The sequence below is a fragment of the Onychostruthus taczanowskii genome, unplaced genomic scaffold (assembly GCF_017590055.1).
Source record: "Onychostruthus taczanowskii isolate IOZ18803 unplaced genomic scaffold, ASM1759005v1 scaffold23, whole genome shotgun sequence".
NCBI classification, from domain to species: domain Eukaryota; kingdom Metazoa; phylum Chordata; class Aves; order Passeriformes; family Passeridae; genus Onychostruthus; species Onychostruthus taczanowskii.
Genome location: NW_024499573.1, coordinates 5,784,111 through 5,799,361, shown reverse-complemented (window position 1 = coordinate 5,799,361; position 15,251 = coordinate 5,784,111). Strand labels below are relative to the sequence as shown.

General features: G+C 38.1%; 1 protein-coding gene across 5 annotated transcripts in view; it reads right to left on the bottom strand.

The window, feature by feature from the left end:
* Nucleotides 1-304: 304 nt before the first annotated feature.
* Nucleotides 305-15,251, bottom strand: part of GRAMD4 (GRAM domain containing 4) — a 75,775-nt gene continuing 60,828 nt past the window's right edge. For all 5 annotated transcript variants that reach the window (XM_041405337.1, XM_041405336.1, XM_041405335.1 and 2 more), the window contains 9 exons: nucleotides 14,977-15,048; nucleotides 13,642-13,685; nucleotides 13,434-13,543; nucleotides 12,063-12,217; nucleotides 8,185-8,332; nucleotides 7,623-7,716; nucleotides 6,472-6,556; nucleotides 4,722-4,790; nucleotides 305-4,204 (listed from right to left, as the gene is read on the bottom strand). In XM_041405337.1, coding sequence (XP_041261271.1) covers nucleotides 4,103-4,204; nucleotides 4,722-4,790; nucleotides 6,472-6,556; nucleotides 7,623-7,716; nucleotides 8,185-8,332; nucleotides 12,063-12,217; nucleotides 13,434-13,543; nucleotides 13,642-13,685; nucleotides 14,977-15,048 — 879 coding nt within the window. In that variant the 3' untranslated portion in view covers nucleotides 305-4,102. The remainder of the gene's footprint in view (nucleotides 4,205-4,721; nucleotides 4,791-6,471; nucleotides 6,557-7,622; nucleotides 7,717-8,184; nucleotides 8,333-12,062; nucleotides 12,218-13,433; nucleotides 13,544-13,641; nucleotides 13,686-14,976; nucleotides 15,049-15,251) is intronic.

Below are 15,251 nucleotides of genomic sequence, written 5' to 3'. Positions count from 1 at the left end.
CCCGGTGCCCGTGGCAGCGCAGCGCATCTTAGAAATCACTGCTTGCCTTTTTCATTCACCACATTAACCAAGTAACTACAAAGTGACTGATGTACTCACAGAAAAGACCTAACCAAAAAGATACGTACACTCTCCAATGAAGTAATAGAATCATTTTAAATCAAGTTCTTTGGGTTTCAAAAGCAGTAACACCCACCCGCCTCCCCCAGGAGATGGCTGTGAATCTGCCAAAAAGCACTCTCACTTTGTTCCAAGAAATCAGGTGTACTTTTAACAGATAAATAACTGAAGTTTGCAAGAAGCGTTAGCACAAAGCATTTTTAGGTTTATTTAAATAAAAATTATAATTTATACAAGACTTTTTAAACAAACAAGATTTTCTTAAAAAATGTACAGGGCAAATAATTTCATTATTTCAATTATTCATACAGTATAAGTCTTCTGTCGAACAAAAGTTACACTGATAATGAATTATTTACAATTTCAAAATATAGACTCAAACTTCAGACATAAAAATTTTAACATCCATTATATTTCAATGATTAGTAGAAATTAAACATCTGCCAAAATGTACAGAGTTCAATAAAAACTACCAATGTTTTCAAACAGGTTTAAGTGGCCAAAAAACAGGTGCATCCTTTCATCTCTTCACAGTCGGGTAAAATTCCTCTTCTCTCTGTCTGCAGAATGAGGGTAGAGTTTTGCTGCTGGCATCCTGTGTGATGTTGCTACTAATAAATAGCTTATTTCATTCAATCTTGCCTCACAAAAGCTACAGTGCACAGAAAGGCATGATTTCATATTTCAGCTTGTTTCGCTTTTGAATTTAAACGGTCAGTGATAAAGAATTAGTCAGTTTTCATCTCCCTTTTTTTTTACTGTCTTTAAAAGGGACTCAAACTAACCAATGAACTTCTAAAGAAGTTAAATCCAATTACACGTGAATGATCCAGACATCCACAGACATGAACAGAATTGCAAATATAAACAGCATCAGACAGACAGAATGACAAGAACATCACTTTCAGCTATTTAGAAGCACTTTACATTAAGTGTTCCGACCCAGCCTGTTTCTGAAGTGCACCAGGCTGTACTGCAAAACTAAGTGGGAAGATTGGAATTTAAGGTGGGAGTTTCAGTGTGATCACACAAGTCAAGGATACATTCACTCACTGCCCATCCCCTCCTGCCTCCCCACGCTGGAGGGTGCAGGGGAGAAAAGCACAAGTAAATACCCAAAGGTCACCTTCAGTCTCTGAAGTCAGGGACACCACAGGAGCAGCTGTGCAGCAGGGAAACCGGATAACCCAATGTAAAGTGAACTTTGCAAAGTATGTACACAGATGTCTGTCAATTATATTACAACTCTATTTAAAAAAAAAACCCAAAACAAAGAAATCCAGTCTGTTTTCTCTACACTAGAACCAATGTTGCATTGCAGTTTGCACTAGGTTTGCTGCTTTAAGGATTGCTAACTTCTAAGTTCACACTGTTAAAGCGTGGATTCATTTCAAACATCCTCACATTAGATTTTGTAAGACATTTCTAATTTCTTCATTCAGAAAATAAATTTTAAGAGTATATTGTACACATGAGGCATTTCAGTCTGGGACAGGATAATGCTGTCTTTTCTCCCTCTCGGAAGCCTAGGTATGGATAATTGTCCTGGCACCAGCAGTATGGATCCTACAGCTCCTCCAGGAACCAGAATCCAGGACAACCCTGCACACAAGGGTCACCAGTGAAGGGTGGCAGGGGAGGAGGTAATAAGTGCAAGTCAACTGATCTCCTACTGAAACTGCTGTTATGATCAGAGTGAAGGTATAAATTACACTTGAAAAATGATACAAAAATAAGAAAAAGAGCATGCTCTCTGTAAAAAATATAGTTTTCTGTTTCTTCAAAAAAAAAAAAAAAAAAGGATAACCTTAAAACACACCCAAGGGATTTTTTTTATTAAGACAAAATGAATGAATCTGATTAAGATTTATATAACATTAAGCTATTTTAATGCCTATTTTTTAGCTGCTCTTGCTATTCAAGGAAGATTCTAGAAAGAAAAGCCAAATTATAATATGTAGCAATTACAAAAAAGATATTAACTGATTTTAGTTTTGATGAGACAGATTTAAGATCAATAATTTTTTCTTAAACATATAACCTGAATGTGTAAAGTTATGATACCATAAACTGTCAAGCTACATCCACTTTAAACGGTGGCAAAATGTATTTCCCACCAGTTCACTTGTATTTGAATTTTCCAGGCCCTGAGTTACAGCATGCCAAAGGTGGTCTTAGAAATGCACCCATTTTTCAGGTCATGTACAGACATGTTCCAGTGCTACTCTAAAGTGAGAACTTGAAAATTGCATTTTAACCATTACAGTGGTTTCTTCCCCGTTCTTGCTTGCATCTCCACCCAGGGCACACCCCATCAGTGCCTCACTTTACAATACTCAAATTATGATATTCAACACTACTGCTCCGCATAAAATTTGTATTAAGTTCTCATATCCTATCTTTTTATGGCCAGACTAAAATAAGGTTTGTACAGTTTGACCTCCGCCTTCTTCCTTACTTCTGCACTTATTGACACACTTCAATTTAAAACTGTGCTAAGAATTAAACACCCTTTGGTGTTTGCTACCCTCCTCCCTCCTTCATTTTACCCCTTTCCTTACAAAGAAAGGAAATTCCTGTTCAAAAAGCAGAGAAAAAAACCCCGTGAAATTAAGTCTCATTTTACATAAGAATTTGCATCACCATTGCTTTTTTTTAGGGCCATTCATATAATGTATGGACACATCCATACTACTCAACTCAAAAGACATAGCAAAGGAAAAGACATTCTGGAAGGCTTGGCATAACTCCTACTGTGCTTTCATGAAAATGCAAATAAAACTCTAAACCTCTCAGATGGGTGCTATTATAAAGAGTATAAAAGCTCTCTAATATTAAAGACAAAGGTCAATATGTGCTTTGCTGCTAGACAGGCCTGAGAGAGTTTAGAGGAGTGCAGCCTTCCTGTTTTACCTGGCAGTTAGGTTTAATTGTTACTAAAATTTAGTTCTGCAAGGGGGAAGACAGAAGCACACCAACGCTCCTCAAATTATGCTTTGAGAGGAACTAGTGCCTTCAGTGCTATATTATAGCATAATTTTATCACAAGGTAACTCAAGAAAAGAGCCAAATTAAAAAAGATCACATCTGAGCTTAGTTTAATTGTTCCCACCTCCCCAACACAAAAAGCCTTCAAGTCTTAATGCGTTAACATACAAAGGCCTTGTACATGCAACATGTACAACAGCTGAGCCCTTCTAGGACAAGTACCTATAGAAATATAATTTTAAGATGCCTAACATTTTAGGAACAACATTTTGGTGCCCTCTTTTATAAAAAGTATCTGCCTGCCTTCCTTCCTCTTGCTTTGGTTAATGAGGAAAGGAAGATATAGTTACAAACTTTCTCCTCCAATTCACTGTACAAGTAATTGAAACATCTCTATTCAGGAAAAATTGAAGTTAACCAAACCAATAAAACATCCTTCTGCAATGCAAAAATTAGCAAGGAGGAGTTATTTTAAATGCAGTTGTTCATATGGAAATACTAAGAAGCTAATACTTCCTTGGTGTTGCCATCAGTTTTAGTAAAGGACCCAATTAAAAACTCCAAGCTGAAGAAGGTGACTTCAGGCTGCTGCAGTCATCATTCTCACAGCTCAGGGAAAAACAACTAAGATAAAGGAACAAATGAAACCCTAGTGACATCAGTGGAGATAAAGGGATCAATCTGTTATATAGTCAGGTCTCCGAGCATCTTCCCAGCTTTTAATGTCAGTAAATAAACATTAAAAGTGCTTAATGTGCAAGGCTAATAGTGATGATAGCACTTTCACTGTTTTCATTTGGTTTTTTTGTCTTTTTTTTACAAAAACCTTAAAAACAAACATGAAGGCATATATAAAATACACTTGGTTTATGTAACAGATAGAATATAAACCACCAGACAAGAAAAATTATTGCAAAATAGATGAGGATGTTCATTTTTTCACTACCAAGTCATACAAGAAGGAAGTTTCCTTTAGCTCCTCCAAGATAAGACACTAGCTTTCAGTGCTGGATGATGCAGATGTTATTTTCATGTATTGGCTGAAAATTGCCTCAAAAGCTTCATCTCTGTGTACCATGGCACCAAACACCAAAGGCTAAATGACAGAAAAAAACATCATGTCACACACAGAAAAAGAATTTCCTCTAGGTATATTTTTTGTCAAGTCACTAGGAACAGATTAATTGTAGTAGAAATGCACTGATAAAGACAAAATAATAATTTTCTCTATTAAATCACTGACCATGTGATGTATTTTCTAATATTTTTCACTTCCTTAAAAACTTCATCTGAGGGTCAGCCCTCCCACCTGAAAGCCTCCTCCCCCACGGATACTCTCAAGCCAACAGCTTTTTTATGCAGACTGCTGGGGAAAAGCTTTCTGAAGTGTTACAGTAAACCACTCCAGATGCACTAGCCCAAGCTGAATATTTAATTCATTAAAATTCTGAAGACAAACATACTGAACAATAGACAAAGTGATTTTTTTTAGAAAGAAAAAAAGCCAGCCAGTGGCCTAAGGGGATAAAAAAGCCTTTCTGCTGGTGCTAACCAGAGGAGGAAAAGAAGGTAAGAAATCCAACACAGCAATACAGATACAGCCAGCTACTTACTTTCTGCGTAGATGGTGTTGATACAGCAATACCCATCCCTGATCCCGGGAGAACAGAGAGTACTTTATACTAAAAAAAGCAAAGAAAAAGCCACACACAAAGACATAAGATACTTTCTGTAGGGAACAAGTGCAAAAGATGCTGCAGAGGTTACACAATCCATCACTGGCATGTCCCCCCAGCCACAGCTAAGAGACCTCTAGTAAAACCAGGATGAAGCCAGCTGCCATTCTCTGGAGTCTCACTCTCCTGGACCAGCTGGGTACAGCCTCACCTGGACAGCCAGGACCCTCCTCTCCACTTCCTCCCAAGCTGCTGGAAGCAGCCCCAGCCCCATGTGAGCACCAGTCCTGCTCCAGCCCCCGGGAGCTGAGCCGGCCGTGGCGCGGGGAACGCCGGCAGCCGGACGGGGGGGCAGGGCACATGTGCGATGGGCCTGAGTGCATCACCCACAGCTTCCCCCGCAGGTGACACCCACCCACTCTTTAAGGAACAGCAAGCAGACCAGAACAAGTTTCTTTTTCAAAATCCGACAGAAAACAGGTTGAAAAAGAGCTCCTGCCTTTGACCAAACGCCATCACGTCAGCTAAACCACAGCACCCAGTGCACACATGGACTGCTTGCTTGTTTTTTTAAAAAGTCCTTAAAGATAAGGAGGAATACAGTTGGCTGAACTTGGGAGTATTCACAGGGAGAAAGTGACATTCAAGTCAGACCTGGGTTTCCCAGCTCCCAAATAAAATCACAGTACTTTTTTATGCTTGACTGCAAGATCCCTGTCTCATCTTTGTTATAAACACTACACAGATGCAAAAGAAACTTTATGGCAGTAAAGGCCTAATGAACAACAAAGTAAGTTGAAGTATGATGTTTGAAATCCATTAATATGAATTATTAATTCCAGTAGGAATGTTCAATTTGAGAATAAGCTGTCTGCTTTATAGACATGTCATAAAAATAGAAGGAATTAATTTGAAAATCTGGAGGTACTTATGCAGTAACAGACACCAGGCTGAGGTGTTTCTTTGCTCAACATTATTTAATCTGTGATAAGGATGCAGCAGAAAGCAAGGGTGTCTGTGTTCAAGATACGGACAAGTTCAGAAAGGGTAACAAAAAGTGATGTTAAAGGCCATAGAGAGTTGTGCAAGGCACCAGTAAAGCCATTAGTAACCACAGGCTGATAAAACTCAACCAGAGGAAGGACAACATTGCCATTGTTATGCTTCCAACCTTCCACTTCTTGCCTCTGTTACCAATGGGTCCCAACTAAATGGAACTCCAGCCCATCCCAGTCTGGCTATTCTAATGATCTGCCTTTCTCCACGGACAACAATCCTGCCTCCCTCTGAGGCACCTACTTTTAAGATGGTGCATCTATCAATATCCACACCCAAACTGAAGTTAGTAATACACAATTCATGCTACCAATAGAACTTCTCAAGGCCTACACAGCTCTGGTCAACAATGGAGTTTGTAAAAAACATAACTTAAATTTCTAAAAAAAAAAAAAAATGCAGGAATGTAAAGGTTTAGTAAACTAGTTTGTCTTCATGCTCATAGCAAGTTTGTTTGTGCTGAGTCTGAAAAAGCAGTTCTGTGAAACCTTCATAATCAAAGAATTACATTTCACTTACACAAATTATCAGTGGCATGCTTTTCCAAGATAACAAAAGCACAAATGCAAAACGTAACTAGCTGAACAGAAAACCAGTTTTCTCCCCTATTTACAACACCAACAAGACATACCTTCTGGATATCTGTTATGTCCGACAGCTTTATAACTTTATTTCTTTTTGATGAACCAGATTTTGAACTTTCAAAGCACAAGTAACTGAAAACAAGAAAAGAAAGTGCTCATTTTGATAGCGTGTTTTAAAATAAATTTCTCCAATATCCTCTTGTCTCTTTTGGAGTTTGAAATCTCACAAGTTCAAATAACTTTCAAAATAAAAAAAGACATTCAGTTCAGTTATGGCTTCTAATTTAGCACAAACATTTATAAATTCTAACAGCTGGCTGGTGTCTGAAAGCCCAGAACATACAGTATGCATACACACACAAGAATTCTTGTATTTGTATTACTGCACTGAATGGTTAAACCTGACAAGCATTTTAAAGACACACAAGGGACATATATCCTTAAACAGTTGAAATACCAAATGGCAAAAGGCTTATACATCTTTCACCATCCTAAAAGAAGATTAATGAGATACACTGTGTTAGTTTCATGTTATTGTGCTGCAGACAAAAGCTCAGATTTCTAAACACTGGAGAGCAGCCTCCATCACTAGGTGACACTGCATACAGATGAGCTTTACTTCCTTTCATTACATTCCAAAGGAATTTCAGTGCACGACCCAAACAGTAATGACCATAGCTATTCAGTCCTGGGAGGCTGGGAGGTAAGCAAGGAAATTTTAAGAAACAACCACTCACCCATAAAAATTTGAATCCAAGGTTTATTTTTCAGTTTTCCTTTTTGTTGCTGTTATTTCAAGGAAGCTACACATTCAGCTTGCTTGAATAAAAGCCCAAACTAAGAAAATTTGTCAAATAGCTGTTGATCACAATTTTCAACGTTCACTTAGGTTTTAGGTTTCTTTTCTAGTATCTATACAGTTAGTATGTTATCCACATCAAGAACTGCAGCTTCTAACAGCTGTCTGTACAGAGCTACTCTGCATTCCTATGCAAGCCTTTCCAAGGCAAAATCTCCTCTGTTAAGCATAGCCACACACCAAGTTCAGCTCTCCCTCTCCTATGATGCTTCCTTGAGGTTGCAAAGCACCTTGAAATGGCATTTTTGTTTCAAAACATTATTAAAGGACCCTTTTTAGATTCAAACACTTTAATGTCCTGAATTTCCCTCCTAAGAAAGGTGGAGTGCAATGACTCACTTTTCTGTGACATAAAGAACTCCATTCCTGATGTAGTCTGTGGGCATCTTCCGATCCCTGTTAATCAAGCAACAGCGCCAGCCATTTTCACACACTGAAAAAGTCATAACAAGAAATCTGACTTAAAAAAAGAGAGAGTGGCACTATCCCCAACAGTCTCCTTATACATTAGAAAGAACTGAATATTAAACTTTAGATACTTAAAACTAAAAGTGCTTACAACGAAAAGCCTAAATCAGGTGTTCCAGACACCATAACATCTGTTTTAACAATCATTTTGAAAAAAAAAAACAAAAAAACCCAAAATAAAACCACCCACACAATTATTCTCTTTGACTACTGGATTTGCATAACTATAAAAGGAACACTAGGCTGTGCACTCTTTCCAAGAGCTGCAAGGTTATGGAATGTAAGAGACCTTCTCCATTCATCCTAATTTAAAGCAAGACCTTTAAATCAAAAGCCTACACCTACACAATGCACAGAAAAGGAATTCAACTTTAAACTATCACTGGCTTTTTATAAAACATTCTACTAATGTAGCCTTCCTGTGGCATCATACCTGGCAAAGGACGTTCATTCTCTGACAGGTTAAAAACTTCATGGAAATTTCCTCTCTTGGTGGTATGAAAACGACTCGTGTCTTCATCTTTGCTTATTCCAGTTGGGGCACTTGAGCCCACGTAACTCCTGGCAGCTGCTGTTTGAAGCTACAGAAAAAGAAACACGATTCCAAAATCTGAGCAGCAACATTTAAGCTAGACTCTCAAAAATAATTTAGCTAACTACTCCTTCTAAAAAAAAAGTAAAAATCTATAATGCAACAATTTTCATTAACTACTTCCATAAATTATCTTTGGACTAGTGCACTATGCTTCTACTAGAGCAGAAGCCTTTATATGGTACCTGAACATAACCTTTCAAAGTGCTGCCCTTTGATTGACACACTTTGCTGGGGTGAAGCACATGGTGCTAAATGTACCTTTAAAATACCATTTTTCTACAGTAAAGGCTATGTCTCATTAGATACAGCTAAGTCAATGAAAATAGCTCAAATGATTGTAACTAGTGGGATTACTAACAGACAATATATTGGATTGTTTTCAAGAGATAAACAAAGTATTACTGCACAAAAGAAGTTTAGAAAGAAAAAAGAGGGGAAAAAAAAGCCACACAGAACTACATAAGCTCATTATGAATACAAATGCTGGAAATGAAAGGAAGTTTTCCACACTATGATCCATACCTTTTCATGCCCTGACAGCTAGCAGGAAAAGAAACAAACAACACAAATGTGACAGTGACAAAAGAAAAAAAGTGAAATCTATTTAACAGTATAATACACAGAATAAAACATGAACTGGCACTGCAAGATTTTGCTCACAAACCAAGAGACTACACACAATGAATGCAATTAAAAAAGTTATGAGTGGCTAGAGCACACCAGTTCAATTTATTCAGGTTGCATTAGAAGGAGTGATCTTTTCTGTGCTTTGAAGCTGCACTGAATTTTGAGAGTGTTGACACATAAAACAAAATCAGAATGGTTGTTGGCACCCTTGGGAAGGAAAAAAGGTAGTATGGAGCTCCTAAAACCACAGCACTTGAGTAAAATCTACTTTTAAACAGAGATTAAAAGTCACTGGAGACTGGTCTGGCAACAAGCCTTGCTTCTGGAAGGAAGGACAGCAGGCAGTTTCCTTTGGACAGCTCGCCTGCACTTTCATTTTCATCTTGGTGGGGCCCCACATCATTCCAAGAGCTGGCACTAGCAGCTCTGCTCCTCATCCTCCCATGCACATGCAGTTAAACAAGTGGCAAAATGACAACACTCAAGCTCAGGACTAAGCTCTGCCTCTGTAAAGGCCCAGTGCTGCCAAAGGCCGAGCAGCCTTCAGCTGCTTTTTTGTTACTTTGCACTCAACTGGCAGCACTCAACACCTCACAGGATTTACACACTAGGAAAAGAAATCCAAAGCAAATGAAAACTTGTGAACTGCAATTGCTAACTAGAAACCAGACTGACAAAACTGGCACAGCAGAGGGCATTTGCCATCCGCCTTTTTAGGGTATCTGTAAGACAATGATGCCTCAGGGGAAAAAAATAAAGTTAACATGGAAAGCAAATGGTTCATGGTAACTAATATCACTTCTGCAGTGCTGAGTCTCTGGAACCAAGGAAAGTAACAGCTTCTTCAACAATCTGTGTGCAACTGAAGATGAAAAGAATTTTCTGAAGGCCTTCTTAGACAAGCTATTTGGCTGCACATGCACACAACCAGGTGAAGCACCATGGCCCAAAATATAAAAATGATCAAAGCAAGAGGTCTAATGCTTTTTGTGCTGGAATAAGGACTATTTCTGCTCTTTGCTACACTGCTTCCTTCCTACCTGTTATATAAAGAGATTTAAAAAATGGAGTTTAAACTTCAGTACCATTACCCATCTGGTGGCTGAAAATGTGAGTAGTTCTGCCCTTACTTCTAGTCCTGCCTAACACATGCAAATGTTTCTTCTTACCACTCAGGCTTGAGACAACCAGTGGTCAATTACTAAGAGAAAAGCATTTCCATAAGCCTTAAATCTAACTGGAAGGGATTGGATTTGTAATGCTGGAAGAGTCCTGATTGTCTAAAAATGTCACCACCAACCTGGAGGTATTCCTTTTCACCTGATCTGTCATCAGCTTTTGATATACAACATTTACTCATCAGATATTGCTGTCAGGACTGTTCTCTAAGTACACAAGGTCAGAGTGGTGGCAGAGGCAATTAATATTGCATTGTGTCTAAGTTTACTCTGCCCTGTACGCTGTTTAATAATAAGAAGCCGAAGTGAATGCACACATGCTGGCACTACATGCTTTTGGGCTCTGCCCTTCTTTCCTATGAAAAATAATTTAAAACCCTCTCTGGTTTTTACCTTTTAGTACAAAAATCTATTTTCCATACTATAAGGTTTGCAGAAATCTCTCAAGGAGTAAGAAAGTTTCTCTAAAATTACTGAGATGAAGTTAATGTTTCCAAAGGCATTTGGAAGCAGGTAATGCAGTCATGCACATCCTTTCCAGGAAGACAAGCCAAGGCCACCGAGCCAGACCTGGTAGTACAAAACCCCTGTCTCTACTTGCAACACAAAAGCCATGAAGAAAAGCCCACATTACTCTCTAAGTTTATGGACTCAAGTTTGACAATTCAGAATCTTTCCACCTCTAAGGCAGATTAGAGAGACTTAGCAAAATGATGTCACAACTACCACAGTATGTGAAAGATAACCTGTAAGAGTGAGAAGCACTGAAGACTTTAAGATCATCTGCAAGCAAGAGAAATACAGGCCATGGATGGCTTTATCCAAGCGCTTATCTACCCATCTCATCCCTTGGAAAACAGGAACAGAGGACTCACTTTCTGTAAGAAACTGTCCTTGTCTACTTCCTTCTGAAATACTCAATTGTGCTGCAGTTATTTTACCACCCTCACTCCACCACCCCCAAGGCCCAGACTTCCTGTTAACAACTGAGGGTTCATATCTTATCCCTTTTACTCTCCAGCTGTATGCCCAGGCTGAATCACTGCTCAGTACTGTTCACTTCACAGTACTCAGAAACTCCATGAATGCAATTAGATATTGTGCTAAGAAGCATTAAGCAAATGCTAAAATGCCATTAGACTCAAGGTTTACTACACCTATTTTAATTTTTAAACTAATAAACATTGACAAGTCCAGGGATATGGAAAACCCTGACTCAGATACCATGTCAGGCCCCAAAAGAATTTACCAAGATGCACAAAACACAATACTTAGTGATTTAACTATGACATTTAAAAAAACAGAAAATGTACTGATGGAGGACGAACATGAAGTCATTTATCATCACTATGCTAAAAGGTCACCTAATATAAACAACCATGAGACATCATGTCTAAATATGTAAACTACCTTACTACCTTTGTTAGTGATTATCCCATTAGAAAACTGCATATTATACTCAAGCCTTTATCTGTTTTTTTAACTGCACTTCAATTTAAGTAAGTATGTAAATTTCCACTGAAAAAAGGATGTCTAAGAATAGAGAAGGTGGATACAAAAAGATTGTATTTGACAACAGAATTACACAGAATGTAGATTAAATAAATTGATATGAATATGGATGGTTATATTTGTGTGTTTAGCTTCATGATTCACAGTATATCTATACATACATACACATTTTTGATAACTGATTACTGATTACTTTCATACAAGAAACAGAATCCATAGAAGAAATGTAAATCTTGAAAACAATAAAAAAGGGATATTACAATCAATTAACACTGATTGTAAGGATTTAATTAATCTTCTCTTTAATGTGCTCTAGCCACTGGAGAAAAGGAAAAGGGAGAAAGGGATCTGATTTTCAGAGGCTGAGAACATAGGGACAAAAAGATTCATTACCCTTACCCGTCTCGACACTGTAGCATTAGATCTTTCTTTGAGCTGAGGATCTGTCAGGAGACTTATCCAGATGATATAAGGAGTATCATACTTAGCTCTTAGTCTGGGGCATCGTTTGAAGATAAAATCAATAAGGAAAAACTTGACTCCAGCATAGAGTCCTGAAAAAAAGGTCACTTCAGTTTGAATGATGAAGAGGCATTAAGAATATCACTGTTTTGATATTTTCAAAAGTTCACAAATGAAACAGAATTCTGTATATTCAGTCACAGTGTTGAAACCATTCTCCTAGGTTTACTATTTTGTTTTTCTTCTTCCAGCACCAGAAAATTATTTTTCTTTCCTTCCCATCCCCAGTTGTTTTAAACATTTACACGGCCACTATTATGCAGAAGAACATTTGAATAATTCAAACATATGTTCCTTATTACCAGAAGCATTCTGGAAACATTATATACTACCAAAACAAAAAACACACCACAGCATTCAACTATGCAGCTCCTGCAAGAATTTTAATGGCAACAGAGGGCTCTCACGTACTACATAAAACTCTGTCTTCCAGTCCCAACTCTTATCTTATACAAGTTATTTCCCTGCATTCTGCCATTCAAAATGGGCTTAAAATACTCTCTCAAAACTTTACTGAGTACAATTCAGATCTCCTAAGAGTCAATTAATTATTCCTCACGCATCTAAATTCAACTGCTGAGTCAAGCAAACCTACATTTATGTTCAAGCTAACAAAATTCAAAGTTCAGTGCCACTAAAAGTAATACTCATTTGATTACACCATTACTTTAATTAAAAAAATGAGAGTTTTTGGTTCACAGTACAGGGCTTCATACCTTAGCAAAAAGAGTATCATGATGTAGTGAGAACCCTTTTCTCAATTCCCAGCTGAGACTGAGTATCTGTAACAGACCCACAGTAGTCTGTTCATTTTGTCCAGCCCATCCTCCAAATTTTACCAGAAATACCACTAATACTTTTATTTTTTTCCTACATTGTCATTTTCATGCCTCCTGTGTCATGCCACATACTTCATCTACAAGGATGTATGAGTAAAAAACCCTCAACATACAGGATTCTCCACAAGCCTTGGAGCTGACAGTCTGAGAAGTTCTGCTAACAGCTCATCATAGACTTCTCCTCTTCAAGAAGCAAAAGCATTATCCAGTCTTTTCCTATTATACATTGAGATGGTTTTCAAAATGGTCATGACAAATGATGCCAAGCACAATGAAAATACTTTAAAACACTGCATGATTTATTAATGCAGGTTTTCCCTCTTAAACTCTAAAATTCTCCCTCTAAAGATCATGCAAGTTTTAACCATTTAGTCTAGACTGTAACAGGTGAATTATTTATTGTGTTTACCCAATGCAAGCCCAAGAATCCTGTAGGGCAAAAAGCAGGATGCAATAAAAGCTGCCCATAGAGCAATGTAGAGCTTCTGTGTTAGTTCTGGCTGGACCCACATGAACAAACTGAAAACAAAAAAGAGGCAAAATTTTATTACCAGTGTTACAGATATTGGTCAAGTCTTGTTTTAAAAGAGAAGAAAATCTCACATCCGATAACTTACTTTTTAAATTTTTCCAGTATGTCTGCCATCTTGCCAAAAAGATTCTGCATAAGAAGCAAGAGAATTAAAACCAAGTCCTGCATTGTTTTAGGGTTTTTTGTCCACATAATGAAAACAAATAGCTTTCCGACTTTGTTGGTAAGCAATTCCCAGAAGTGATTTTTTTAAAATTAATTTTTAGCCATTTATATACTTCACAACTGAGTAAATACATGATGACTTCCATCTCATTTAACCTTGTTCTGTAACTTGTGATTGATCCTTACAAGTGAAGAAACTATTTGATCCCACTGTCATGACTGGAAAGCATTTACATTACTGCAAGTATTTTAAATTAAGCTGTCAATCTAAGAGTAAAGGGCCTCTGTTAGTAGGTAACAAAACGGAAGGTCTCTTCAGACATTTTGAGTGCTGAAATTTCAGCAAGTGGTAACTAGTTCATCAAAAGGACTATTAGCTTCTTGGAAACAGACCATTATCAGGTTTTGTAATAAACCACTAGAGACAGCAAATTTCAACTAATTCCAACAAATGGGATCCCTGCTCAGGACTCAGGCCATATTCTCTGACCAATCCTTACTGGCAGAGCACCTGAAAATTTCACCTTCCCAATAAATTTCCAAAGGTGTTCATATAAACAAATGCACCACCCCAGCAGAAGGAAGGAGCTGAGCAGTCACAGTTAGTAGGGAAGGTTAAACCCCTTCTGACAGCAGCACCTCATCAAGCATGGCACAAGGCTGCAGTTCAGCTGGGGGCTGCAGTCACTCAGCTGTTACCTCATCCAACTCACAGAAGAAAACCTTCCTTCAGCCTCTCCAACACCAGCAGATTTCAAGGCTTGGAGGGGGTGGAGTTTTTTAAAACATGCTGTTTCAGAGATGAAGTGCAAACTGCTGAATTAACACAGCTGAACAGACCACAGCCATCAGCTAAATCTTAAAGGAACAGTCTCCTACATCAGTTTTGTGACTAGCAGATTTGTGATATGGATCCACACTCCAGTACTTTTTGAAGATTCACCACCCAATCTACATTATCAGAAGCTTATATGATATATAAGTTAGGAAACTGTGAGAAGTTGCTTCTGTTCCTCTCCAGAGCTTGCTCAGAGCTGCAGTCAGAGAACTTCAACCCATTCTCTGAAGCATCATGCCACTTCAGAAACTGCAGGAATCTTACTGAGATCTCCACTGCTCACAGGTAAAGTTCTCTTTGCAAGAAAAGTATTTCTTCTTTAAGCATTTGTTTTCACATGCTGCCTAAAAACCTCCTTTGACCATTGGAGCACAAACCCCCTTGTTCCTTAGGGGCAGCCAGAGAGCAGCACAGTACCTGAGCCTTCTGAGCCACGTCTAGAACAAGCTGGAACTTTTCAGACACGGTCAGGTCCTCTTTTGGGGGCTCCTTAGGCAAGAAAGAGACAATCCATTGATTTGCAGCTCAGATAAAATGTATTTTACAAAACTTGTCAGAACAAGGTGACCCCTCAACATTCTTAGCAATACTCATCTGACTTTTAATAGTCTCTACATTTACCATTTCCCTCCCTTGTTTCAGAGCTATTTTTTATGTCTTTCAGCATTGATTATTTTTAGTTTTCAATCCTT